The sequence below is a fragment of the Passer montanus genome, unplaced genomic scaffold (assembly GCF_014805655.1).
Source record: "Passer montanus isolate IOZ18808 unplaced genomic scaffold, ASM1480565v1 scaffold133, whole genome shotgun sequence".
NCBI lineage: Eukaryota > Metazoa > Chordata > Aves > Passeriformes > Passeridae > Passer > Passer montanus.
In genome coordinates this window covers 738727-766698 of record NW_024360166.1, presented here as the reverse complement: position 1 = coordinate 766698, position 27972 = coordinate 738727, and the positions used below count along the sequence as shown (strand labels likewise).

At 51.8% G+C, this 27972-nt stretch overlaps 1 protein-coding gene across 1 annotated transcript; it reads left to right on the top strand.

The window, feature by feature from the left end:
• Positions 1-5: 5 nt before the first annotated feature.
• ETF1 (eukaryotic translation termination factor 1) lies at positions 6-26166 on the top strand. The gene is made up of 11 exons (XM_039699451.1): positions 6-187; positions 13866-14041; positions 14787-14926; positions 18183-18321; positions 19204-19394; positions 19882-20011; positions 20368-20523; positions 21043-21107; positions 22211-22358; positions 23746-24996; positions 25252-26166. Exons 1-10 carry the CDS (start codon positions 102-104, stop codon positions 23826-23828), a joined length of 1314 nt encoding a protein of 437 aa, XP_039555385.1. The 5' UTR covers positions 6-101; the 3' UTR covers positions 23829-24996; positions 25252-26166.
• The last annotated feature ends 1806 nt before the right edge of the window (positions 26167-27972 follow it).

Sequence of the window (27972 nt, the reverse complement as noted above, 5' to 3'; positions counted from 1 at the left end):
NAGCGCCCGGCACACAGCCGGCCCCAGCGCCCCGCGCCCGCGCCGCGCCCGCCCCGCGCCCAGGCAGCTCCAGCGGCACCCGCGGCAGCAGGAGGGAGAAGATGGCGGACGATCCCAGCGCTGCCGACCGCAACGTGGAGATCTGGAAGATCAAGAAGCTCATCAAGAGCCTGGAGGCGGCCCGTGGGTGAGCGCCGGGCCCGCGGGGCCGCCGCCCCAGAGCGCCGGGGGCGGGGCGGCTCCCCCCGGCCCCGGCGGGGGTGGCACGGGTGCGTGTCCCCGGTGCTCGCCCCGCTGCCGGCCCGCCCGGCCGGCCCGTGCCAGCTGGCACCCGCGGAAGGCGGATTCCAGCCGGAGGAGACGCTCCTCTGTGCCCGTGCAGCCTTGGGCTGCTCCCGAGGGACCGGCTGGGCCGGGAGGGCGGCGGGGTGAGGGCAGGGAGGCAGGGGCTGAGGCAGCGCTTATTCAGTGCTTTCCTTACTGGCAGTTGTTTGATCTTTCTCACCCCTTCCCCTCCCAGCGAAGGTGCTCAGTTTCCTTTCCCTGAAAGTAAGCTCTTCCAAAGTTTGGACAGTGGGAAATTTAAAGTTTCTAATCCCTCTTTAATCCTTACACTTTTAATTTTTTTGTCCCCCCCAGAATATCTGTTCCTGCAGCCTGCCCCATGCCAGAGGTGCCCGTTTGAGAGGGCAGCTGGGCAGTGGCTGGTTCCATCGTTTGGGAACCCTCTTGGGCCTGAGGAATTACAAGACTTCAAGGTTCTGAGGCTGTAAAATAGCAAAGAAAGTGTGTCTCGGCAGACAGCCTGGTGAAATAAAAATGAAGGGTCACTCCTTAGCCACCCATGTGGCTCCAGTTCCACAGGCTCACCTGAGCAGGTGTTGCTGTAGCTGGGGCAGCACGGGCATCGTTCTGGGGCCACTGGCAGAGGCGGGGCTGCTGTCTTGCCATGTCCTTGGTGCTGGTGCTTGCTCTGTGTGTGGAGGCAGCCCGGGGAGTCGTTCAGCTGAAAACTAACCCCGGCAGGAGGGGACCCCTCCCGAGTCACAGGTCTCCCTGAGTATATTTTAGTCTGATTCATGGTGCAGGGGTGGTGGGTGGGAGAAGGGAGTAGGGAGCCTGGCTGCCCTTCCCTGTGGCACAGTGGACTTTGGCTGCCCCAGCTGATGGCTGGGCTGGGCCTGTGCGTGGCGTGGGCAGCACGGGTTGTGCTCACAGACGTCCCAGGAAGCTGAAAGGGCTTGGGAAGCTCCAGGCATCTGTTGGAGTTTGTGACATAGCTTTGTGCAAGAGCACTTAGGGAGCCTGGGTGGGTTTTGGACATGGAGAGTTGGAGTTTTGTCTCTCCCTGGTTCAAGCTACGCCCAGTTCAGTGTCAGCTCTCGTGTTCTTTGGGATAGATGAGTGCTGCAGAGAAGGGCCTGGTAGCTGTTGTAGAGCTCCTGGGAGGCTGAAGGGCAGGTGTCTCTTGTGGTATCAGCTTCCTGGGGCCACAACCCCGGTGTCTGCGCTGCCTTCTCTCTTCCAGTGATCCCTGGAGCAGCTCTGCTGTGCAGCAGAGGTGCCACAGGCACAGTCAGAGCCGTGTAGGGAGTTTAGCTCTGCCCCCTGGATCCAGCACGTCTCCTGGATGTGGTGATGCTGCTGTCCCTTAATTTAATCTGTGCCAGCTGCTAACCCAGCTCCTGGGGAAGGCAGTGCTGGTGCCAGCAAGTCTTCTCTGAGTAAGGTGATGCTGGTTTGGTGTCTTCCAGGGAGGCCTAGCCAAAATTATGCTGGTTTGGGTGCAGTGAGGAGGAGAAGTGCTTCAGCCTCAGCCCCCAGCAGGCTCAGGCTCCCCGGCACAGGAGGTGTGAGGCAGTGGAACAGGCTTTTCCGGCCTTTGGAAGAGTCACTTCCTTCCTGTGGAGTAGGAAGACCTGTTCTGGGGTGGGTCAGGGGGCAAAGCCTTCAGCAGGGTGATGTGCAGGCCAGGGCCTTGCTGGCGTCCCCACCTTCCCTTACTCATGTGCTCCATTAGTGACCCAGCAGCAGTGTCCCAGTTTCGTGTGCTGGCTGCTCCTGCAGGGGATCAAAGGACGGGAAATGGAGGAAGCTGGAGTTAGACATTCCCTTGGCATGTGGTGGTTGGGGCACCTCTGCTCTGATCCAGCTCATGTGGTAAAGTCTCAGTGGAGTCGGCAGGGTGTTAACAAAAGTCAAGTGAGCAGGAGGGCGAGGAAGTGCCTTTATGGGATTGATGAGGAAAGGGGCAGTGCTTGGTCAGAGCACCCAGGGGAAAGATTAAAACCTCAGCTTTCCCAGAAGCTGATCAGCTAGAGGCCAGCAGGGGTAGGTCTGCCTCTCAAACTTGGGGGTAACATCGTAGTGGGAATGCCCTGTGTTATTTTCCCAGCCCTGCTAAGGAAATCTGGCTTTCTCACTGATCTCTATGGAAAGAATCTGTCAGTTCAAAACAATGAAAAAAAAAAATTAACTCCCCGACCCCACCTCAAAGCCCTGACTCTGCTGACAGGGACTAGAAGGAGCTGTTATCTGTGTCTTGTTTCCTAAACCAGAAGTTATCTCCTTCCAGCTCTCCAAATTCGAGTTGCAAGCTGTGTGATCCTGTACAGAGTGGCTGAGTTGGTGTTTCTGGTGTGGTGAGGTGGAGGGGGTCGCTGGGCTCTGCACAGGGTGTGCCCAGGGGCAGAGGGGCCAGTTCAGCACTGCAGGCAATGAACCTCTGTGGCCAGAAGAGGATGGGAGTAAAAGGCTCCTGATGGGCGAGTTGTAGCCCTGTCAGAAGTTTAACTTTGTCATGCATCTCTGAGAGCTTGGAGTGCTCAGATTTTGATTGGACATCTCTGCTTCTCACCTACGGAGGGATTCATTTTGCTTTCAGTACACAGTTCAGTTTTGTAGAACAGATTTGGGGAAACACTGGGCCCCCCAGAACCTGCAGCTGTGTGTTTCTCTGTGGAGCTGCAGCAGCCCTAGTAGAAGCAGCATTAGCCACTGTGTTTTCCTTTCTCCTCTCTCTCTCTTGGGGCTTTTCTGCTGTTGCTTCATGCAGTTTTTCAGTGTCAGTGCTAAACTGACAATCCCTCTTTGTTCCTTTGGTCTCTGCAGTTCTGAATAGTTAGCTGGGCTATGGGCAGGGTTTTCTGCTAATCTAAGCTGTAAACGCTTGGCAAAATCAAGTATCAGCAAAACAAGCAGTCTCTTTGCTGGGAGAGGGCCTGAGATGTTACATTGGAATCATGTTTGGAAACTTCTCCATATCTTAGAAATGTTTTCTTCTGCAGACATGTCTGCTTGCAAATGGTACTGACACCTCCATGGCAGATAGGCTTCCAGACCCCAGGGTGTGGAGCTCCCTTACAATGGGAAAACTTACAGGAATGTGCTCTTTGGAGACATCTCCCCTGTCCTGAGCTTGCTCTGTTGGGACCAGCAGCTCTTGTTGGTTATTTTACTGAAACAGGAAAAGAGGAGATGAAGATTGAGGTGTCACTGAAGGCACCGATTGCAAACACAACTGAGGCTGGTGTGGAGAAGAACATTTTTCCAAATTATGTGCTCTGGAAGGTGGGTCAAATAGGGCAAATGCAGAAACGAAGTCTGAACAAGTAACTTATTCTGGTTGTAACTGGAAGAAATGTTTCAAAGCTGGAGGAGGGAGAAATGGGAAGAGAATGAGACATCTTGGTGTCTCCAGAGCCTTGGGAGGAAAGCAAAGTGTTGCAGTTCCTGCCTGGTTTTGGATTCTGCCATGTTGAGGCTTCCATCTGCTATGGATGAAGCATCATATGGATGAAGCAGAAAGTGAGAGAAGTAAAGTCACCATGAAGGACAGAGGCCTGTCTCCTGCAAAGAGGGACATGGTTCTGCTTGAGTTCCTGGAAAATGGAACATAGGTGAGCAAGCTCACCTGTTGCTTAGATAGAAAAGATTTGCCCAGCATCATTTGCAGATGGGCTCTCTTGCAGTCTGTCTGGAGTCTTGCTGTTCCTAGTGGAAAAGCCCAGCCTTGGAATTAGGCTCAAGTGCTGCTGTTTCCCAGTCTTGTGGAACAGGAGCAGGAGGCTGCACTGCTCAACACCTTGTGCTGGGATGGTGCTGCTCTGGGACTGGGCAGCTTGGCAGGGCTGAGATGTGCTTGGACAACCTGATGCTTCTGGGGAATAAGGTAGTCTTAACCTGTTCCACTGTGAGGATGGTGGGCATTTCCAGAAGTGGCCTGAGAGCCCACCTGGCTGTGAATTGGCACCACTGTGGGCAGAGCTGCAGCTCTGCTGCTGGGGGCAGTCAGGGGATGACTGGGGTCAGTGGCAGCTGTGTCCTGTACACCTTTGCCCCGTTCCCAGTTTCTTTTGAACAAAGTCCTGGGAAATCATGCTGCTGGCATTCTCATGCTGCCTGAGTGAGCTGTATTTCCCTCCTGACTTATGCAGAGCTCCTGCAGCACTCTGCTGTGAGTGGATTGTTCTGCTGGTGGTGGTGGAGCTGGAATTGTGCTGGGATAACTGGGACAGTATCATAGCTGAGTTAACTCCAGCATGGAGTCTCCTGCTCCATACCAGACACAGCACAGCAGATTTAGGGTGTGCTCTTGCTTAGTGTGACACCACCACCATGCCCAGGCAGGTACCAGAGCAGCTCTCTCTACTCAAGGGGGTGTCACACACCAGGAGCAGCATTTGGTGGGATCTGTCAGCACTGACTGGTATCTGCCCGCACTGCCAGAGATGTGTCAGTCCAGAAGCTCCCTCCCCTGCTCCCAGCCTGGCAGCAGATCTCTTTCCCTGCTTTCTTTATCAGGATCTGTTTTTCTTTGTGGCTGTGCCTCAGCCCTGAGCTCTGGGTCAGTTTAACTGCTGATAAAGGAGCTGTTTCTGCAGCTTTCACCTTAGGATGTGTATGATGGAGGCCTTGCCCCAGGCCTGGGTGAGCTGGTGCATCTGGGAAGGGCAGAGCCATGCCAAGGTGGTCCTTGGCTTTCCAACTCGTGCTGTGGTACTTAGGTTGCAGTGCTGTTATGTTGTGCTAGTGCCAGTCATGGGTAGGCTTGAGGATGTCTCCTGTGAGCTGGTGTCTCCAGTGGCCCTCTCTTGTAGAAATGTCCTGCTCCAGCTGGAATTGAGCTGGGCTGTCACACTCTGGGAAGTGTGAGGCATGGGTGGGACAAGGGCTGCAGGTGGGTCTGCAGGAATCGAGCTTTCCTGACAGTGAGTTTTCTGCTTTGACTTGGTGATCTGACCTTAGTGTGGAGTGTTTAGGGAAGAGGTTGTGGTTTAAGTTCTTACCCAAGGCAGATTGCTTCCTCCAGGCTCTGCTTCTCATCCTGCCTGTGGCAGAGGGAGTTCCTAAAGGAGGTCATGTTTCTGTGAGAAGCAGAGGCTATAATGCTAATACTGCCTTTTGCTTCTCGTGGTGTGAGGAGAGGGAGGAGGTGTTTGCAGAGAGGCTGGAATAGAAACAGTCCAGGACAGAAGGGAGAGCTGAGAGCACTGTGGCAGGAAACCACGTGGGATGAACAGCAGCTGCTTCCACACCATTTCCCTGCTCTGTTGAACCTCTTCAGGCTGCCAGTGTCCACAGTGCTGGGGTAGTAGCTGAATGTGGATTTCATGTAGGAAGGGCTGATCTCTCAGGGCTAAGCAGTGTGTCTCGTGTTTCAGTGGTGCTCAGAGTGGGAGGTCTGAGAAAGCTGTGCCAGGTGGGAAGAGGAGCCAGGGAAGCTGAAGCCAGGGACAATGTCCAAAGGGTTGTTGACATCCTACTGGTTGCCTCAGATTAATGGTTGTAAAATGTTTCCTGGGCTCTCACCTGCCTGCTGTACCTGTTCCTTTTGAATTGCAGTGACAATTAGGAAGTGCTGTTTGGAGAGAGCTCACTAGCAAGTGGCTGAGGAGGACCTGAGCTGGAAAAGTGGCTCCGGATCAGAACTGCAGCGAGTGTCTGACAGCCCGTGGCTGTTCAGCAGCCTGGTACCTCTTTTACAACTGTGTGAATCATTAGTGAGCAGTGTGATTCATGCACAGATCATCATTCACATCGAGCTAATGAATGAGCCCCTGAGGAATGACGTGGTAGGAGATGGGAACAAGCACCTCAAAAGAGGACAGACTTTTTTGGTTTTGTGGCAACTGGATTTCTTTTCGTTCCTGTTAGCCACCTATTCCCATGTAGCTCTGGGGCATTAGCATCTTAATAAGCAAATCTGGATTTGTTTCAGTCCCTCAGTGTACATCTTGTACCCAAATGGCCCATTAGCATAATGCAACAAGTCTTTTTAAACTTGGAGCATTAATAATTGGAGAACGAGGAGGGAGAGCAGGGGAGCTGTGGCAAAACTGAGCCTCCCAGTGAGTCACAAATATCTGAAGTGCAGAAATGTCTGTTCCACTTCCCAGTAATTGGGCATCCGGGCTTTCTGCATGAGGTCAGATGCGGCTGGTAAGGCCTATTCAAAACATGCCTATGCAATTATGTTTTGTGGTGTGTTGCCTTTGATCCAAGGATTTTGGAGAGGCATTGATTCACCTTCTCTGAGGGGTGTGCAGGATGCACTTGTGCTGATTCAGTGCTTGGGATGAAATTGGGATCTGCTCCTGGAGCTGCACGTCTGATGTGGGATGGGGGTGCTGCTGGTGGCCTGAGCAGCAGTATCAGAACCAGCCCCAGTTTGGGGACGGAGCTGCTGACATGTCCCTCTGGGCAGGTGGTGGCCCAGGGGCCAAGGGCTCACTCACCTGCTACCTCTGCAGGTCCCAGACACAGAGAGCTGCCACACTGTGCTGTGTGGAGGAGTAGAAGTCTGTGACCTGATTCTTGTCTCACCTCCTTTGTGTCCTGGGAGTGAGGGAGGCTGAGCTCCTGGCAGGCGGCCGGTGGCTGCTCAGGGGGAAGCACTGCCTCACCTGACCCTTGCTCAGGCTCTGGCCAGCCTTGCCTCTGCTCCTTTGCTGAGCAGCCATTTGCTGCCTCCCTGTGGGAAGCTTTCCTTGGCTGCTGGAGCCAGGGGTGCGCTGAGGAAATGAAACTCACTTGTATTTTCCAGGGTGGGTCTGGCTGGGTGCTTCTCTCACTGGCTGGCACTCAGAGCTTGGTTGGTGTGTGAAAGAGGCCTTTCCTCTCTGAGAAGGTTGGTGGGTGAGGCTAGGAGGGCAGGATACCTTTCCAGGACAGTCTGAGTGTCTGCTTCAAGCTGGTTCTGGTTACATGAAGTGCTTTTTCTATCCAGTCTGCCAGTATTAGAGGAGAATGATGTACAAGATTCCTGTCGTGAGCTTTGGAGCAGGACTGCAGCAGGAGAGCCTGGCATTGTGTGAGCCATGGTGGAATAGCTGCTCGGTCTCAAGCTGTGCAGTTAAGTGGTTTTCCTTTGTCCAGGGAAGAGGTGGCATTCAGAGGCTGATGGAGGAATTCAGTGTCTGGGGTGTTTCTTCAATTCAGTGGTGGGGGGGAGCGCCTCAATTTCTCCAAATGCTTATACTGAAAAGGATTCCTGAAGAATTAATTACTTGGTCTCCTGACTCTGCAAATCTTCTCTTCATACCCACCCTGCCCCCATCTTGTCCTTTTTTTCTGCTTCTGAGGTGTCAGTGGACCCAGAGAGGGGAAGTCTGCCTTTTGCACAGGAACTGGTCCCTTCCATACCTTCAAACCCTTCTTTGGATGACATGGAAGCCTTTGAGGAATGACTTGTATTCATGTCACCTTTTAGGAGATGATCCAGAGCTCTGCAGCATGCCGGGGTGAAATGCAGGATGCCTCTGGGGGGGATTGTGAGGTTCCTGCTGAAATTGTGTTCTATAAAGTTCTGCTTGGCTTCTGGTCAGCTCCACATTAAACCTCAGAGGAGCTGTGGTGGGTCCCACTCAGCTCCCAGTGCTGTGTGCTCTGGCTGGGTGTCTGCAGTGCTTGTGTGCTGCTCCAGCTGTGCTCAAAGGTGAGCAGGGAGGGGGAGTTCATCTGCTTCTGGTGAAGGCATCACAAAGCCCTGGTGCCTCCAAGCAGCAGTTAGGCTGAGATGTGTTTGCTGGGTTTATTGCAGAGCATTCAGCTGATATTCTTACAGGCTGTGCAGTCTTTGCCTTCCAGGTGACGTGGCCTCTGAGGGATCCTGGACTCTTGAGATTCCCTGCTCTTTTCTAGCAGGTTTTCCAGGAAAAGTTGTGCAGCTCAGATTTGGCATCTCAAGTGGACTTGAGCCACTTTGTGTTTGAGGAAGGCTTTGTTTTATTAAAAGACATTAAGTCTTTAATGGGCGCAGCTGCGACCTGTTTGTTTCACAGCCATAATTCATAAGTTGCAAGACTGTGTGTAGAACTTCCCTCTGGCAAGGTCAGTGCTCTTGCACACAGGGCAGGATGAATGGGGAGTGTCTGATGGCCTGGGGGTTGTAAGGGAACTCAAACTGGCAATTTTGTACTTGCTTGTACCAAAGGACACTTCTCAGGTACAGCATGAAAAACCCTCAAATATTCTTTCCTCACATCACTGATTTTGTGTGCCCTGTGAAGTGCCATGTGCCTGCAGCAGTGGGTGTTGGTTCAGAAGCAGCTCTTTGGCACCTCTGGGAGGTGCCTGATGGAGTTGTGCCTTGAATTGCAGTGATACTTCTGGCATCTGCCTTGCAGCTGGCTGCACATGGAACTGCTTTAGCCATCACATAACTTGGGTAGCCTTGGCTGTCCAGGCATCTTGGGCTCCTTGGGATATGTTGTGCCTGCCCAGTAATGCACAGTCCTGGATGGAGAGCAGCAGAGGTTACCTGGGGAAGATACCATGGCTTGGAGCAGTGTGTGACAAGAGTTTCATAGAAAGCTTCCTGGCTGTGGAATGTGGCTGGGATCAGATTATCTGGGAGCTCTTGGCTCTGTGCTCCTGCCAGTCTCTGGCAGTCACACACAGGCCTGATGCTACCTGTGGTTCCTGGGGAGAGCAGGATGCTCCTGAAGCCGTGCCCTGTAAAAATAAGCCCACTTTGAGTCCTAGGGAATGACTGCCCTTCCTTGCCTCTGTATCCCACATTCCACAGTGTGCTGTTAGTGTGAAATGTTTCACTGTGGAACAGCTACAGCTCAGCTGCTGTTTGTCAGGTCTTCTCTGATAGCACAGGGCAGGCCAGTCACTGCTATTTATATAGCAGGCTGTGAAATTAATGCTCTCCCGTGCCAGCTCACAGCCCAAATTGCAGGAGACAGGTTGACTGACTGCTCCTCCTCAGAGTGCTGATGATTGTCTGCCTGGTGGAGGGGAGCTGTGGTGGGTGCTGCTGCTTTGGGGAGTGGCAGTGCAGGACCCATTTCAGTGGCACAGCGCTGTGTAAGGTGCTAGGAGCCTTTTAGAAAACCACTACATTACTGTTTAGTACCAGCTGAAAGCTGAAGGTCTAAGTATCTGCTCAGCTGTTCCTTCTGATGGCAGGATGGTAGGAATGTGGTGACAAAGCCCTTAAGTTGGAGATGGCCACCCAGAGCAGGAGGCTCCTCTGGCAGCTGTCATGGAAAGCAGCCACGGGGTGCATGTGGCAGCCTATCCCAGATGGGTGCAGTGCCTGCTTTGTGCTCTTGGCTCCTGCTCTGGTGCCTCCCTCTCCTGCACAGAGCACGTCCACAGAGGGCCCCGCTCCTGGTACCAAGCGTGGGCTGGGAACAAGGACCCAGCTGGTGCCAGTGTCCTCTGGGCCATTCCTGCTCCTGGAAGGGACCCAGCCGTTCTCCTGGCTTGCACACACAGCACAGGGAGGGCTCCTGGGTGATCTCTCCTCTCCTGGCAGGGAAAGGAGTGCTCAGGTGCCACAGCAGCTGCTTGCAGGAGTGGCACGGCTCCCCTGCAGTTTCTGAGGACTGGGTTAGTGGTGATTCAGCGCTGCCCACACTGCCACTTGCTGTGATCACTTGTCAGCAGTTGCTCTGAGGTCTCTGTGTCTGGGAAAGCTGTTTGGTGGCACACTTGTCTGAAATTCCAACTGTAGTAACACTGGAGTTTTAGTAATAGAAAGGCTGTCCTATCCACAAGCCTTGATTTTCTGAGGAACTTGCTGTCTCCAAAGAGCAAAATGTGCTTATTTTTGCTTCCCTGCTTCCTCAAACAACAAGCCCTCCAGCAACCTGTGGGAGAAAGCTTGAGCTCACTGCTGTGGTGTGGGAAAGTTGGAGCTTTGATCCTCATCCTCTCTCCTAGAGATACCTAATGCTGCTCATGGCAGGTGATGATAAATCTGAGCTAATTGCCCATTCCTGGCAAGGCTGGCACTGTGAGCAGTACTCACAGTGCAGGCCTTCTGCCTCTCCACAGCTGGCACTGAACTGCCCCCTTGGTTCTTTGTGGTGTGTGGGTGGGTGCCCCTTATGCTCCTGATTGTTTCCTCTGCCCTCGTCCCCTGAGCAGTGACACTTGTGGTGCTGGCCTGTGTGCTGGGATGCTGTTCCCCTCATCCCAAACATCTCGAGCATCCTGCCCTGGAATAGCACTGGCAGTTCCTTGGCCAGAACAGGGACAGCAACTGGCTGGAGCTCTGCAAGCCCCTGGCTCAGCTTGGTTCAAAAGCATCAGCTCCCAGCTGCTCTGGTGGAACTTGGATGTCCTGAACCAGGGGGAAACATCAGCAGTGCTGTGAAATCAGGATCTAGCCTGGGATGGGGTCCACGCTTCCTGCAGGAGTGCTGTGGGTGATGCAGGGCAGACACAGCTCCTGGCACATTTGACCCCGAGCTGCCAGTGTAAGCAGTGCCCACGTCTCACTAGATCACTTGGCTGTGCCCCATAGCAGGTGTGTGGTGCAGCTGTGCCCTCTTTTGGGAGGCCTTAGGGTGGTTATGGGGAAATTCCTTACCTCATTCCCAGGTAAGTGTACTCTGCAGCCCTCAGCTCCGGAGGGGACAGGGTGGGATTTGCAGAAATACCTTTTATCTTGTTGAGGCTGCAAAGACCCAGAGGAGACTTTGAAATTGCCTTACTCTGCAGAATAACCTATTTTTTTCCTGAGTGTTTTTGAACAGCAGCTTTCTTAGAAACTCTTTGCTGCATTTTGTCTCCTTGGGGTGAGTTTAGCAGATGCACCACAGGGTTTTTTAGACCCTGCCATACAGTATTAGGGTCACAGACAGGTACAAGCTTGCTTTGAGAGAGGAAAGCTGTTCTTGCATGGTCAGATAACAAGGTGTTGGCAGCATGTGAGGGAGTTCTGCAGCCACCCTGAGTGCTGGTGCCCATCTGCTTCAGCTGGTGTCTTGCTGGTCTCAGTCTTTGGTTGTTTGCTTGTTTAGTGATCCCTTAGAATGCTGGGTGCTTGGGGACATGGTGACCAGCTGGCTGGTTCCTGCTCTAGGCTTCCAGCAGCCTGGAATGTTGCTCCTGTGGCAAGCTGCATGCCAGCTGTTTTGCTGGATTCTGCAGGAATTGGTTAGAGCCTGAAATAGCTCTGACTGTGTAAATAGAGGTGAAGCATGCCAAACCTGAGAAGTGCACTTGATGTTGGTAGTGGAAGGTGTTTTTTGGATACAAATCCAGACTGGAATTTGCTGAAGGATTGGCCCAGGCACAATACTGTGCTGTGTTGAACTAGTTGGAGATTTAAATGAGGGGGAGTGCATCCTGTGAGACCCTTTTAATTTGTTTGTTTGCAGTAATAAATCACCAAGCCTTGTGAAGGCTGCTGTGTTACCTCAGGTGGGGTGTTCCTAAGGAGCAGTGCTGTGACCCTGCCTGATGGATGAGGTGCTGTGTGTAGGATCAGTAAGCCCCAGCAGATCCAGTGGGTGCTCTGTGCTGGCACCAGTGTTTCTGGGGCAGTGGAACACAGCACAAGGCCAGGGGCTGGCATCTGAGGGGGTGACTTGCATTTGAAAACTGAAGGGAGCTTTTCAAATGACATTTTATTGAGGAATTGCTCTTGGGAGTGCACACCCAGCCTTTCTCTTTGCTGTGCACAAAGCCAGGGAAGGATCTGGAAAGTCAGTCCTGTGAGGAGCGGCTGAGGGATCTGGGGAGGCTCATCTTGGAGAAAAGGAGGCTTGGGGGGCCTTCTTGCTCTCTGCAAATTCCTGTAAGGAGTTTTTAGCAGTGGCGGGGATTGGGCTCTTCTTCCAGACAGCTTGTGACAGGACTCACTCCCTGCTCTTTCCCCTCTGTCCTCAATTCAGGAAAAATTGTATGCAATCTCTTCCTAGCAGGAGAGCCATGGAGTGCCCAAGGAGTGTAAGAGTCCCACTCCCACCTGCCACACTGGGATGGCCTTAGGGGATGCAGGAAGTTAGGTGTGATGGGCAGAGCTGTCTTATCTCTGGGAAGTTGAAATACTTTCTTCTTTGAGAGGAGACGATAACTCAGGAGTGCTACTTCCACAAAAGTGGGAGAGTTGCTTTCATTCTGGTCAGCCTCTTGCTGGGGATGATAGCCATTGTCTGTCCCCTAAGGCTGGTGCCATTCACTGGGATGGGTAACTGCTTTAATTGAGTGGGCTGTGGAGTATCCTTGGCTGGGGTGACCTGGAAGCCTGAGAGCCACCAGCATGGCCCAGAGCTCCTCTTGGGAATAACGTGGGCCAGTGTGGCTTTGTGACTTTGACTGGTGTGTATGGGAGCTCAGATATTAAAACCAATTAGTTGTCTTTAAGGTCAAGGACTTATTTGACCTACCAGCTTTCATTTCAACTTGGCCTAGATTGAGGATCTTTGGGAGAGGGCTGTACAACTTGTGTAAAGAAGCTAATGAAGAGATGCTTTTTAAAGCACTTCCCTGCTGCCTCTGTAGCCCAAACACTTCAGCAGGACACTGGTATGTGACAGCCTGAAACAGCAGCTAGCAGGAGCTGGGGTAGGCTGCTTCCATAAGAAATGTAAAAGAGCAAAACCCTGGGGTTTGATGTCTGAAAAGCACTTTGTTGGCACTCTGACTCAGAATCCTGAGAAGAGGCTTTTTCACAGAGCTTAGCTGGTTTGCCCTTGAGAGAGCTGGAGGCTACCATGAGAGATTGGATTTTTATGCCATTACTCTAATGGGAAGTTTGAGGTCTGGGTTAAATCTGAGACAATGCAGAGGCAGCACTTCAGACGTCTGGGAAACTTCAATGGCAAATGGGAGGTACCTGCTGGAAGGCAGATGGGAAATTCCCAGTTTTCCTTTTGGCTTTGGGTGGATTTGAACCACAAGGCAGCTTTGGGGATTAAGATTTCTGCAGAACCCACCCCAAAGCCCTAGAAAAAACTAATATCAAACTTATTTTCCTTCAATTTAAGCATGTTCCATGATTTATGGGGTCTTATCTCCTGACTGTGCCTGGGGTTGGTGCTGGTGAAGCAGCAGAGTGTGCTTAGCAGAGTTCAGTTAAAGCAGCTGCCAGAGCTGATGAGCTGCTCTGGGGAGAAAAGTGATAGAGGGAAAGCAGAAAAGACTCACTGTGACAAAGGAATCCTTCCAGTTCAGTTTTCTGTATTAATCTGAGGAAAAGAACATGTAAAGACAACACTTGGGCTGCTTAGTGCTCCAGCTGTCTGAGAACAAATTAAATGGGCTCTAAGATGTCCTTGAAGTATGTGGCTGCATTGTTTTAAATAATCTGTGCTGGGAGCTGCTTCCATTCCTTCTGCTCACAGCCCTTGGTCTGTACATGTGTTCTTTCTTCTCATGTAGCACCCCAGAGTAAGCAAGCAGCTTTTGGAGGACTTGCTTGGTAGAAGCTGAGCACTGAAGAAGAAAGAGCCTGTTTTGGTTTTGTTTTCTTTCCTCTCCCATTGTTGTCCAGCAGGAGGGGAATTACACCAGTGACAGTGAAGAAGTGTCCTTGTGGTGGGGAGGAGAGAGCTGTGTGATATGGTGTGAGGGTGCTTGTTGCTTCGCTGCCTGCTCACATCCCTTTTTTCCCTCCCCAGCAATGGTACCAGCATGATCTCGTTGATCATTCCTCCCAAAGACCAGATCTCACGAGTGGCAAAAATGTTAGCGGACGAGTTTGGCACTGCCTCCAACATAAAGTCCAGAGTGAATCGCCTTTCAGTACTGGGAGCCATTACATCTGTACAGCAAAGACTGAAACTCTATAATAAAGGTAACTTCTAGCTTGTATGGATGCTGGCACACTTTCCTTTCTTGGAAGCAGCCTTAAGTTCCTGCACTATGCAGTTTTCTGCTAATCAAATCTGTTGGCCTGTGCTGCTGTTTTGCACTGATATTCCAGGTATGTTGCCCTTGGATGGCTACTTCAGGGGTGGACTTTGGGACTAGAATAGCAAGGTGGTCCTTGTCTTTAAGGAGTGGGGTCGTGATTCTGTTTGTAGTGCTGACTCTGCTAAACTTGGCCAGGCTTAAGAGCTGGGTATTCTACAATAGTTCATTTGTGTTAAAGTAGTAATTTTCTGTCAAGCAGAAACTTCTGTGTGCCTTAAGCATGGCATTGAGCAGCTGCCATCATTCTCAGGGAAACAGACCCAGGCCATCTCAGATGAGCCCTGGAAGAGTTCATTGTTACTGCTTTTGCACTGGCCTGTGGCCTTCCCGGGGATGGCTACTCTGCAAATCCCTGTGTGGGGACCAGCACGGCTTCAGGGGCTGCTCAGCCTTTCTCTGGGTAATGTGAGCTTGCAAACTCATGGGTGTAACAGGCACACTAAATAAGTTTTTTGTGTACCATTGTAGAGACCTGGGAGGGAATGAGGTGGGGAAAAGGGAAAATGAAAAGTTTGGGATCTTGAATTTCAACTCTGCTATGAGTCTCAAGGGCTGGCAGTCAGTTTTTGATGGTTACAGCTTGCCACATTCCTTGGTGATCTAAACCTGCATTGTGTTGTTTGTAGTACCTCCAAATGGTCTGGTTGTTTACTGTGGAACAATTGTGACAGAAGAAGGAAAAGAGAAGAAAGTCAACATTGACTTTGAACCTTTCAAACCAATCAATACATCGTTGTATTTGTGTGACAACAAATTCCACACGGAGGTAAGGATTCCCCCATTGCAGGAGCCAAGGTCTGGGCACAGCCCCACTGTGCTTGAGCCAGGAGAGCAGCAGGAACATGCCCTGTGGAGGCCACTGGATGGCTTGGGACTGCTAGAGATGGGGAATGCCTGCTGGAAGGAGCTGAGGGACTGCCCAGCTCCTCCCAACCCTGAGTTTGTGTAACCCACAGACAGGAGCTCCTCTCTGTAACTGGAAGAAGGGTGGTTTTTTTTCTTAACCACAGAGGCCCATAGATACTATTCCAAGTCAGGCTTTAAAATACTTCCAAGATAATATCAGTGTTGCCAGTCTTGCTATCAGATGTGTTAACTGAGAGCCTTGATGGAGAACTGGCATGTGCCTCATCTGTCTGGGGGGAAGTGGGATTATTTTTATCCAACATCTAATTAAGTTAAATGAATGGTTTGAGGCATATTGAAAGAAATGTGGATTACAGCAGTCAGTGTATTGCCTCTGAGGCTGTTTTGGCTCTGACAGGTGCAGAGGTCTCAATGTTTGCAGTGCCCTTCACATCCTTAATGTTTCCCATGATAACTGTGTGGCCTGAGACTTAATTGCCTGTTGTCAGACCCATCTGACATGGGCTTGGCAGGCCCTCCAGTGATGTAGTTCTGCTTGGCTGTTTGGGTCTGTGGAGATGTGATCCATAAGTGGCTTCCAGAGGGCAGGAGTACAGCAGGGAAAGATGTGCTTCTTGCACAGATGAGGTCCATCCCTACTATTCTGTCTCCCCATAAAAGATGAAATCCCAACATGCCTTTGACCTCCCAGGAATAAAAACCTGTGCACAGGCACAGGTCTGGAGTTCTGCTGGGTCCTTGTGTCCATAGATGAGTGAAAGCAAGAGGCAAATAAGAGAATTCAGTAGAGAGCCAGGATGCCAGGCCCCGGGAGCTGTTTGTCCTGCTGCTGTGGGCAGTGGGAGGGTGCTGGGTTTCCTCCTGCCCTGTCAGGAGATGGATTCATTTGGTCTCTTCTGCAGCTGCTGCCTCAGGGCACTGATTCAATATAGAAGTGCCCAGCAGGCTGTTCCCAGCAGCAGCTGCAAATCCACTGGTGCATGTGTGTGGTGCTGCTCACCACAGGTGGCAGTGACCTGAGGGGAATTTGTGGGAATTGCTGCTCCTGATGATGGGATCCCTGCCAGCCCCTTCCTCCACGGGCTCTGTGCTCTCCCCTGGCTCTGGGTGTGGGGTTATTTCCCTGGGGATTGCCTGCACTGCAGAGTCAGCTGGGGCTGGAGCAGCCTGCTGGGGCTGTGAGCTCTGAGCTTTGCCTTTGCCCCCTTCTCTGGCTCTAGAGCCTTGAAGCCCGTGGTTCCCCCAGCTGAGCTGGCAGCCAGGGCAGCTGCTCGGGCACCCACAGCTTTCCTGGAAAGTCGGGGTGGGAAGGAGTAGGAGGAAGGGCTGCTCTTCACCTTTGGGCTACAGCTGCAGAGACGAAGCTCAGTCCAGGCTGAAGGAGCAGAACAAAGTCAATGGTCCCTTGGTGTTGACAGGTCAAACAGTGCAATTGCTGCCAGAGCTGATCAGGGAATCGCTGATCATTGGTACTGTATGAAAATAAGAGGAAATCAGGAAATCAGAGCTGTAGTCATGTACTGCCTGGCAAGAGCATCTGATAAGATTTCTTCTAGATATTTTATTGCCTGTGTGAAACTGAAATAACTCCCCCAGGGGTCTGTGAGCCCTGATGTGTGTCTGAGGGGTAGGATTTACAGTGACTTACTTTGATACCTTGGCTGGAGCATTCATTCCAGTCACACATTTTGCTTGGCTCGGTCCCAGCTAAATAGATTGCAGTGTAATATGCCACTTCCTCCTCTCATTCATCCCATTGCTGAGGAATTAATACAGAATATTTACCTTGGCCAGGAGATTCCATTAAATCTTAGCCTCCGTTTCTTCTAAGCTTGAGAGCTGCATCCTGGGTTGTGTGGACTTTGGAAGAGGATGACTGATGGGTTTTATCCTTTCCGTTCAGCCCCACAATCAGGCTGACAGCCCTGCAGGCAGCTCGAGGTCCTGTGCAGTAACCCAGCACCATCACTTCCAGTGTTAAACTGCTGACTTGAAGCAATCTGGAGTTTTGACAAGTTCCCCATCCTACTGATGTGGTTTTGCCAGCCAGAAAGAGGATTCTGGCTAATGCTTTTTTGGGCATGTCTAAGTGAGCAGGAGAGTGTGTGTGTGTGTGTTGTGTGTGTGCTGGATGTTTCTGCCCACTCAGACAGCCCCTGAGGGAACAGCAGCTGAGAGACTGCCTTGAGAAAGGAGTGCAGAGTTTGGGTGCTTGGGCAAAATGAGCTCAAAAACCTTGATACTGCTCTATGCTTTGGTTGGGCAACTTAAATGACCTTATGGGAAATATTCAGCTGCTTTCTTTAAAGGAAGGAAAATTGAAGGATAACTTCGTTTTGCAGCAAATGTTCTGGCTGTCTTCTCCACAGCCAGTTATGCACAGGACTATTATTGCTGCTGTTCCTTGTGCTCTGTAAGGCTGAATTTGCCACAGCCACTGTAGATTTATTTCATCATTCTGCCTGTGGGACTTGAAGTCAGCAGGTGCCAGCAGACCAGTAGTGGTGGTAGGGAGGCTGTGTCAGTGCTTTGGACTAAAAAATTGAACTGACAATGAACTGGGCAAGTTCTGCTTTCCTGGCTGGAATGCCAGGAGAATTACTGCTCCAGTTGTGCCAGCCAGAGAGGTGAGGCAGCCTCAGAGAGGTGGGATCCATTTTCACTTGACACCCTCCAGGGCCCATCTCCAGGGTTTTGCTGTCACACCTGCCCGTGACCTCAGGTGGGGAACTGGCAGAGCTGGGAAATTGTGATCAGAATTAAACTTGAGTTTCCTCTGTGCTCTTGACAGTGTTGTATGGGATAGGATTATGTATGGAAGGAATTCCTCCCTGTGAAGGTGGGCAGGCCCTGGCACTGGGTGCCTGGAGCAGCTGTGGCTGCCCTGGATCCCTGGCAGTGCCCAAGGCCAGGTTGGACAGGGCTCAGAGCAGCCTGGCACAGTGGAAAGTGTCCCTGCCCATGGCAGGGGAAGGTCCTTAAGGTCTTTTCCAACCCATACGTTCCTGGGATTCTGTAGTGATCTGGAATAGTTACAGCTCCCGAATGTGCTGGTTTTCCTCCACTTCATGACTGAAAATATAGCCTTGAGCAGCTGTGAGCTGAGACTGTGGGGCTGTGCTGTCCCTGGCCCTCATGTCCTCTGTTTGTTCCAGGCCCTCACGGCGCTGCTCTCTGATGACAGCAAGTTTGGCTTTATTGTAATAGATGGGAGCGGGGCACTCTTCGGAACTCTCCAAGGAAACACGCGGGAAGTGCTGCACAAATTCACTGTGGATCTTCCAAAGAAGCACGGTAACACACTCGCCTGTCTCTGCTGAGGGCAGCAGCCTGTCCTGGGCTGGCGTGGGAGGGTGCAAGTGGGGAACTTGGCCTGTGGGGGTTTAGCTCTGCTCAAGTCTGTGCTCCCTTGGAATCTGACAGCAAAGCCTCCAGTCTGAGCCTTCTGTCAGAATTAATGAATCACAGTAATATGCAGTTGATCTCAGAAGCGGCACTTTTTATTTCTTGCTGCATTTGACTCTTTCCTTGGTTTTGGGACAGCTGTAACTAAGTATTAGTAGCACAAGCAGAAATCCCACTCAGTGGAGTTGTTAAGGTTTGATGTGCTGGTGCTGTGTGTGCCCCACAGCAAGCAGCAAGCTGCTCTGCAGGAAGCATGGGGCCTCATGAAGCAAGGAAAATTCAAGTTCCACTCTGTTCTGCTGTGTTGTAGCCAGCCACTGATGAGTTCAGCAAGTTGTCTGCTGGTTACTCTTGGCCTACTGTCCTTTGTAGAGTGGGATGGGACAAAATGAAACAAAAACTCTGCCCCCAGTGAGGCTGTGCAGAGACTGTGGGCTGTTGCTGCATCAGCAGGTTTAAGGCAGCGTACAGAGGAGATGGCTTCTCTTGAAGGCACAGGGAGAGAGAATATGCTCAGATGTTCCATTTCTACAGAGTTGTGAGTCTTTATAGAAAGAAAAGAAACATTCTCCTGTGTGGAGAAAAATCTCCTGGTGGGAATGAGCCCCCTCTATTCTCTGAGTGTTCCATGGCAGCCCTTGCCTTGGCTCGTGGCAAACTGAATTCAGGAGGCTGCAGCTGCCCTTGGCTGTGGTTATTCCCAGCCAGCTGCTTCCTGAGGATGCTGCTGGCATGCAGTGGTCCCCCATGGCTGCCCTTCCTTCCCTGCAGGCAGAGGAGGTCAGTCTGCCCTGCGCTTCGCCCGCCTGCGCATGGAGAAGAGGCACAACTACGTGCGCAAGGTGGCCGAGACGGCCGTGCAGCTCTTCATCTCCGGGGACAAGGTCAACGTGGCCGGGCTCGTCCTCGCTGGCTCAGCCGACTTCAAAACCGAGCTGAGTCAATCTGACATGTTTGATCAGGTGGGTGCCTGTTCTGAGCAAAGCCCCGTGTTCGAGTGTCCGTGGGGACGGGGTGGTGGCAGCAGTAGCTCTGGTACAAGATGCTGCTCCAGAGGAATGTAACTGGCATCTGAAGAGATTGGATAAAGCTAAACATGTGATGTATCCAAAGAAGTCTCTCATTCCTAATACCTCCTGCAAGGAGCTGAGAGCTCCTGTTCTTGAAACAGGGCTAGTAAGAGCTGTCCTCTCTGGTTTGGAACTGGCATTCACATTCTTTGTGTTCCCAAATCTAAAGCAGAAGCTTTATTGGAATTGAACTCCAGTAAACCTAATGGCTGGTCCCTATAGCCTGAAAACTGTGGTTCAGTACTGTGCATTCAGAGGTGCCTCTGCCTCAGGTGAAGTGCAGTAATGAGAGCAGTGACTCCCATGGCAGGGTGAGGAGTCTGACAGCCTTGCTCTGGGGTGGATTTATGATTTCCTGTCTCCTCCTTCTCTTGTTCAGCGGTTGCAATCCAAAGTGCTCAAACTAGTTGATATTTCATATGGAGGAGAAAATGGCTTCAATCAAGCAATTGAGTTGTCAACTGAGGTCCTCTCCAATGTGAAATTCATCCAAGAGAAAAAGCTAATAGGTACGTGATGCACTGCAGCCTCCTGCTGAGCCAGGTGTGTGGTAGAGGTGCTGCTCTTGCTCTCACCCTCCTGGCAGTGCCCTTGTGCTGCCCCAGGCTTGCTGTGCTGTGGGACTTGCAGTGGTTCTTTTTGCTAGCTGGACACCTCAGGTGCTGGTATGGTGGGGTGGGGGGTTGGTTGGTTTCTTTTTCCACACCAGACTCCTTGGACCTTCTCTGTCCTTCCATGAGAGATCCCCTTAGTTCCAGGCCTTCTGGTGGCAGCTGCTTCTCACAGTTTCTTGCATTCAGATGAAGCTTGTTTGAAGTGTGTGTGCTGTGCTCAGTGCTCATGGCAGGCTCTGTGTGCCCTGCAGGACGATACTTCGATGAGATCAGCCAGGACACGGGGAAGTACTGCTTTGGTGTGGAAGATACACTAAAAGCTTTGGAAATGGGAGCAGTAGAGATCCTGATAGTCTATGAAAACCTGGACATCATGAGATACGTCCTGCACTGCCAAGGCACGGAGGGTACGTGGTGCTCTGGGACACTGGAAGCTCTCAGGGTTTGACACCTGAGGTGCCTCACTGGGATGGGTTTGCTGGAGGAGCTCCCTGAGGATGTTTGAACACAGGGATGTTGTGTAGGTCTGTGCTACTTTGCAGGTTTCCCAGCCTCTAGGGGAAAAGCTGGAACAAGCAGGGTTCCATTGCACAGAGGGGGGCACTTGGTCTCAGGGCCAGCCTGGAACCTCCTTCCAGCTTTGTGAGTGTGATACCAGAGGGGAAACTGAGGTGACCTTGTGTCCAGAAACACAATTCCTGGGCCTGCAGCAGGACCTGTCCCCCTCTGTGTTGGCTCTGCAGCTGCTCTGTGCTGCTGTGCCCTGTGGGGTTGCTGACAGAGCTTTGGAGAGGAAGGCAGGCAGTGGTGGTGCCCCCAGGCCCTCTGTGTTGAGGTTGCTGGCTGTGCTCAGTCTCCTGCTGTCTTTAAACTGCATCCTGTAGCCTTACCCAAACTAATATTATCATTTTTTCCTCCCTTCTCAGAGGAGAAGATCCTGTATTTGACACCAGAGCAAGAGAAGGATAAATCCCACTTCACAGACAAGGAGGTATTTCAGCTTTGGGGTTTCTGGGTTTGTTCTCAGTGTGTTGATGCAGAGCTCTGGACATCTGGGCTGTTTGTCCCAAGCACCTGAGCACAGTGACCTTCTGGCACTCGTGACACCTCAGGGCAGGAAGCTGTGGCTCTTCCTGTGTAACCCCTTGGATCCTACACCTGCTTTTCTCCAGTCTTCCCTGCTGCCAATGCCAAGGTTGTGTAAATGGGCAGTGTGGGATCTTTGACCACCACCAAACCGTCCCCTAAAAGGGTTTGGTAGCCACCATGCAGGCAAGGCCCCAGAACCATTGATGTCTGCTTATGAGGCACTGGTTTGGTTGTGCAGAACCACTGTGAGATCAGGAATGGTGGCCTGGATCAGGTGCCAAGGGAGTGTCTGCTTTGGGATGCATTTGACACGTGGAACTGCCTGAGTTTCCTGCCTGTGCAGGTCAAACAGCCCTTGTGGACCAGGGGTCTGTGTTACTTTGCTGAATAAACTGGGAAAAAAACGTCCCTTGCTGCAGGGTGGGGATCTGTCCCACCTGGGTTGTGCTTGGGAGCCATTTCAGCTGTTTTCTCTTCTGGAGGGAGGACTGCCAATCCCTGCTGTGCATGGAGGGTTTGCAGTGTTACCTGCAGCGAGATGTTTCTGTTTCACAATAATCACTGCAAAGTGGTGCCTTTGCCTCTGTGCTTGCATGGATCAGTGTTCCTGCCTGGGAGCAGGGCCTGCTGGATGAGGGGGGCTGCAATCTGTGCAGGGGGAGAGCAAGTCTGAATGAGCAGTGAAGCTGAAATGTAGCATGGAGTAACACTGGAGCAGAAGAATCAAGGATGATTTTCTCCTGCTTCTGCACTAAATGTCATATTAGAGGGCCAGAACACTGTCAGTGATTAATTTTGTAGCACCAGGAGCTGGTGGTTGTGCCTGTCTTTGCCTGGTGCTGTTGTGCTAGGAATGCCTTCCCCCAGGAATGTCCCTGTGGAGCATGAGGGCTGCTGTCCCTGCTACAAAGCCATGGAGCCAACTTTGATGGGGATTTGTGTACTGAACACACAATGACTGTAACAGGGTTTTATTATTTATTTTTCCCCTCAATGTCTCCACAGACTGGGCAGGAACATGAACTCATAGAAAGTATGCCCCTCCTGGAGTGGTTTGCAAACAACTACAAGAAATTTGGAGCAACATTGGAAATTGTTACAGACAAATCACAAGAAGGATCCCAATTTGTGAAAGGATTTGGAGGAATTGGAGGTAAACTGCAAGAGGAAAATGTGTTTGTCTTGTTTAGTGGTTGGTTTGATAATCTGGTGCCAGCACGAGTGGGATTAATCTTATTCCTGTCAGTCATGAAACCAGTTTGAGAAACAGTTGTGTTCACCAGGTGTTCACCCTGTCTAGCAGGATGGTGGTCCATGTTGGGCCCCGTCACTGTCCAGCTGTGTTCCTCAATGCCTGTGTCCTGTGCTAGGCTCAGGGATGGGCTGTCCCCCTGTGCAGCTGCTGGAGCTCAGGAGGGCCCCCAGCTGCCTGGCTCTGTCTGCACCAGGGTTTGGTGGCAGCCCCTGCCCTGCCCTGGGGGCTCTGAGAACCCCCAGCCCTGTTCCTGAAGCACTTGGAGTTGTTGCTCATGTCTCAGAGCCTCCCTGTACTTTGCTCCCTGATTTCTGCTTCTTTTCAAAAGAGAAGTATTTTTAGTCCATCCTCTGGAGCAGTGGGGCCTCTGAAAGCCCGTCCTGCTCTGGAGCTCACTGAGCATCAGCCACACTGGCAGAGGTGCAGGTGGTGGTTCCTGTGCCAGTCTGACAAGTCCTGGGCAGGTGGAGTCACACCAGTGTCATGCTCCATGTCCTGCCTGGGCAGGGGTTCCAGGACAAAGCTGTGCCACTGGCTGTGCTCAGCTTTGGTAGATGTGAACCAGGGAGAAGTGCGTTGTAAAAGGGAATTTCTGGGGCCCAGAGAACACCAGTCGAGAGGAAGGAACCTTGGATTGTTTGGCTCTGTAAGGAGCAAGGTTTCTAAGTTTTCAGGGTTTGTGATTCCAGGAGTCTCATTTCCTGCCAGATCCAGCCTCTTTGCATAGTGGCATTGTCTTTGCTCCCATGCCCTGTAGGCTGGAAAGGAAATGTCCTTGAAAATCTCCTTCACCTCAGTAAATGATGCCAGGGATACAGGATTTCCAAAACCCTGTGTGTTGGTGTTTGGGGTGGGAAGAGGAAAACAGACACAAAATCCTGCTTTTACTAATGTAAATATGACTATATGATGCTTTTATTCCCAATCATCGTGTTCTGTTTATACTGAATAATAAGTTTTACACCTTTAATAGCAAAATAGCTGCAGTGCCAGCTGCCTTCTGGATTTTACTGCCAGGCCTGGATGGGAGCAGTGACACTGGGAGCAGTGATGTGCCACCGGTGTTTTGTGGAGATGCAGCTCTGGAACAGGCTCAGCTTTTCCAGGAGGAAGCTGGCCAGGCTGGGCAGCTTCCTTTGGGCACTGAATTCCCCGTGGCATTTCTCAGTGAGCTGCCTGTCTGCTGCCAGGCCTCGGGTGGACATGACTGGGAAGCTCTGGGAGCAGGCTGGGGAAGCTGTGTCTGTGGGAATGCTGGGGAAGCTAAAGGCTGTTTCTTTGGCAGGTATCTTGCGGTACCGGGTGGACTTCCAGGGCATGGAATACCAAGGAGGAGACGATGAATTTTTTGACCTTGATGACTACTAGGTAGTCGAGCTGGGTCCGGCAACACGTGCCTCGCCCCTCCAGCATCCAACCCAAGGAGCAAACTCATGGTGGAAAACACAACTGATCCCTGCCTTAGAATTGGAACATTTCCAGAACTTGATCCACGAGCATTTGGATTTAAGAAAGCAAAACCCTACACTTTGATTTGTCATAGTGTCAGTACAGCAGCAAACTACTAAGTTCCTATATGCCACTTTGGACTAATTTAAAAAGAATCCCAGTTTTTACTTTTACTCAATGGTGAAATTGGTTGCTCTTGTATTTTATGGAAATGATTTTTTTAACCTTCATGATACATTAACTGCTGTAAACCTCTTCCTTCCAAAATTAATAGAATAAGATCCTACTGGTTTGTTTCTTTATACTTTGATTGGAGAAATCAATTGCTGCATTTGGCAGCGCCGTGACCCATTTACATGGCATTCTCAGCTTAGCCTGCAGAAGAAATGGAACGAGGTTGGAGCCATAATTCTCTTCAAAAGCTTGAGGAGGCGCTGACCTGAGTGCTGGTTCATTACATGTGGCTTGCAAATTCTGATGGTTTGGGGAGGCTCACCAGCCAAACGTGCTTTAATCTATTTGCAGAAACACTGCTCTTACAAACTAGGAAATGCACTTCATGGATTGCAATGAAAATGCTGCTGGAGTCTTGGGGCTTAATTTGGATTTGAGCAGTGCAGCCTTCAGGAATTTTTTTTTTCAGTTTTGACAAAAATAAACATGAGATTTCAGTGAAGTAAGGTACACTTGGCTTTTTGTTCCTCAGTAAGTTTTTCTTTCTGCTTTAGGACTGCGTAAGGTTTCCTTGATTATGTGAATTTGAGCCCACAGGTCTTAAATGGAAGTGGGTGTTTGACAGGAATACTGAGTCAGTGGAGCGAAGGCTGAATTAGTGCTGGGAGTGTGGAATATTTGATTCTGATCCGTGGAGCACTGGCATAGCCCTGGGAACACCCAGCTCCCAGCAGTGGGATGTGCCCTTCAGGAGGTAAAGGATCACCTCTGGATGGTCCCAGGCTTTGTGTCCTGCCTGTTCCACGGAGCATCCATAGATCAGGGAGCTCATGCTTGGGGTGTGTCCAGCCTGCTGGTGACACTCTGGGGGTCAGGGGCCGTGCAGGCCAGGGGAGCAGTGGCTCAAGGGCAGGTCCTGTTCCAGGGAGCAGTGGCACAGCAGAGCTCAGGTCCTGTCCCAGGGAGCAGTGGCCCAGCAGAGCTCAGGTCCTGTCCCAGGGAGCAGTGGCCCAGCAGAGCTCAGGTCCTGTCCCAGGGAGCAGTGGCACAGCAGAGCTCAGGTCCTGTCCCAGGGAGCAGTGGCCCAGCAGAGCTCAGGTCCTGTCCCAGGGAGCAGTGGCACAGCAGAGCTCAGGTACTGTCCCGGGGAGCAGTGGCTCAAGGGCAGGTCCTGTCCCAGGGAGCAGTGGCCCAGCAGAGCTCAGGTCCTGTCCCAGGGAGCAGTGGCCCAGCAGAGCTCAGGTCCTGTCCCAGGGAGCAGTGGCCCAGCAGAGCTCAGGTCCTGTCCCAGGGAGCAGTGGCCCAGCAGAGCTCAGGTCCTGTCCCAGGGAGCAGTGGCACAGCAGAGCTCAGGTCCTGCTCCCTCCCTCCCTGGGGGCTCTCCCAGCGTTGCTCCCGGTGCTTCCCTCAGGAGCAGCTCCTGTTCCAGCTGCAAACCTTTGCCTCTTGTCCTGGTTCACTTGAACAGAGGGAGCTTCTCTTCAAATTTCTGCCACACTGTTGTTTGAGGTCCAAAATTCCTGTCCTTGTGAGCAATACCATTTGTCCCCTGGTCCCTACCCTGGCCAGCGGCTTCGCTGTCGTCCTCACATCCAAGCTGGAATCTCTCCCAGGAGATGGGGCTGGGTCTGCTCAGGGCTGAGCACAGCCCTGGCCCTCACAGCAGTATGTTCTGGATTTTGCCATTGTAAATGGGTCTAATGTGACATGACAAGACCACAAAAATTGGTTGTAAATTTACATTTTTGAATATACTGCTTGTTGTTTCACATGATACATTAGGGTATGCAGCTCCTTTTTGTAGTTTTTATTTTTACTATTTAAGTTTGGAAATGATGCCAAATTTTTGTATTTCTTTAATCAATGTGTTCTCTTCAGTGATATATATTGCATTATATATTGATGTGTATATCAATATATACTGATATGTATTACACTTACACATGCAAACACACTCAGTGGGGGTGGGAGATCCTAGCCTTTGCATACTATATAGCCTCTGCAGAGAGATCCCAAGCAGTGATATCTTGGTGTTGTGATGTACAGAAATGGAGAAGAGTATTAAACCATATTTAAGAATATAGTACAGACTCCTGGTTTGTTTTCTCTAGTCCAGGAAACTCCTGCTTTTTGCTTTCAGCTCTGTGCCAGCTTCAGGGCTGGAGGTTGGAGGCAGCTTTTTCACAGCTCAGTTTGTGTTTCTGGGTGTTTCTCCCTGTGCTGGCCCTGCTGAGGCCCCTGGGGGCTGTGTCCAGTTCTGGCCCCTCACTGCAGCAAGGACACTGAGGGACTGGAGAGTGTCCAGGGCAGGGAACAGAGCTGGGAAGGGGCTGGAGCCCCAGGAGAGGCTGAGGGAGCTGGGAAGGGGCTCAGCCTGGAGAAAAGGAGGCTCAGGGGGGACCTTGTGGCTCTGCACAGCTCCTGCCAGGAGGGGACAGCCGGGGGGGTTGGGCTGTGCTCCAGGAACAGGGACAGGAGGAGAGGGAACGGCCTCAGGCTGGGCCAGGGCAGGCTCAGGGTGGACATCAGCAGGAATTTCCCCATGGAAAGGGTGCTCAGGGATTGGGAGGAGCTGCCCAGGGGGGTTTGGAGTGCCCATCCCTGGAGGTGTCCCAGGAAGGGCTGGAGGTGGCACTGAGTGCTCTGGGCTGGGGACAAGGAACATGTTGGACAAAGACCAACATGCTTGGACTCGATGGGCCGGGAGGGATTTCAGTGATTCCGTGGTTCTCTGTTTCTCCAGCACACTCAGTTGTTCTTTGAAGCTGGTGCTTAAAACTGTGACTTCAGAAGGAGGGAGAAAAATCCAAGAAAGAGTCCGAAGGCAGGTGGGCTGAGTTTTACCTGGGGTGCTCTGAACACCTGAGGCAGAGGAAGGACAGCCTACAGCAGCAGCACCCTGCCCTTAACATCCCATTGGGTGTTTTTTTACAAAGCCTTTTCTACTCTGCCTCTTGGGCCAACCCCGACGGAAGGGTCCTGGCTCCCTGGGCCTGCCCTGACCTCTCTGGCTTCTCCTGTGGCCAACCCACGTGTGTCCCTGGCTGACCAGGGAGCACCTGCCTCCTCCCACAGCTGGGCAGGAAATTTGTGAGGGACATGATTAGTATCAAGGCTTTTAAAGGATGCTTGGAATCCCCTCTTGGCAGTTGCTTAGCTGAGATTCTCTGGCCGAGTCTGAGCATGCACCTTCCATGGGAGCAGCAGGATTTGGGTGTGAGGCTCTTGGCCGGTTGCTGTCACACTTGGGCTTGTGCAGAGTTATTCCTGGGGGCTGGGGCTTCCAGGCTTGTGCTCTGCCTCACACAGTCTCTGATCCACAGCTGTGCCAGGTGGAACAGCCTGGCTTGTTCTCCATTCTCTGGATTCCCAAATTTTGGACACAGGAGGTTTCTGTGGAAGCAGACACAAAAATGATGCACAAATCTCATGCTGTGTGTGAGCCAGGTACATAAAAGTGATACTGTTCAGCTCTTGGTGCAGGTAAAGGCATCAAGCTGAGCTCAGCACTAAATTAAAAATATAAAAATAATCCCTTCAGTTGGTGCAGTCAGGGGAAGCTGCTGCCTGCAGAGAACTGCTCCTGCAGTCTCCCCACTTGGTGCAGCCAGGCACGTGCATGTATTGCTTAATAAAATCCCAAATATTTCTCAGTTGACCCTTTACTGGCAGCACCAAGCCTGGTTTCTGCTTTCCAGCTGTGCAATCCAAGAGGAAGCAGGAGCAGCGAGGCCTGGCTGCTGTGGAGGGATGCCCAGAGCTCTCCTGCGCTGTCACAGCCGTGCTTGGAAGCTGCTCTTGGAGCTTGGCTGGTTCCTGACGCTTCCCCCGCCCGTTTCAGTGAGAGCACAGCTGTGTCTGGCTGTGCTGGGTCCCCTCGGTGCCTGGC

Coding starts and splice junctions, on each gene's coding strand:
- ETF1 (XM_039699451.1), top strand. CDS start 102: ATGGCGGACGATCCCAGCGCTGCCGACCGCAACGTGGAGATCTGGAAG. Junction 21,108..22,210: donor CCCACTTCACAGACAAGGAG/GTATTTCAGCTT, acceptor ATGTCTCCACAG/ACTGGGCAGGAACATGAACT. Junction 22,359..23,745: donor AGGATTTGGAGGAATTGGAG/GTAAACTGCAAG, acceptor TTTCTTTGGCAG/GTATCTTGCGGTACCGGGTG.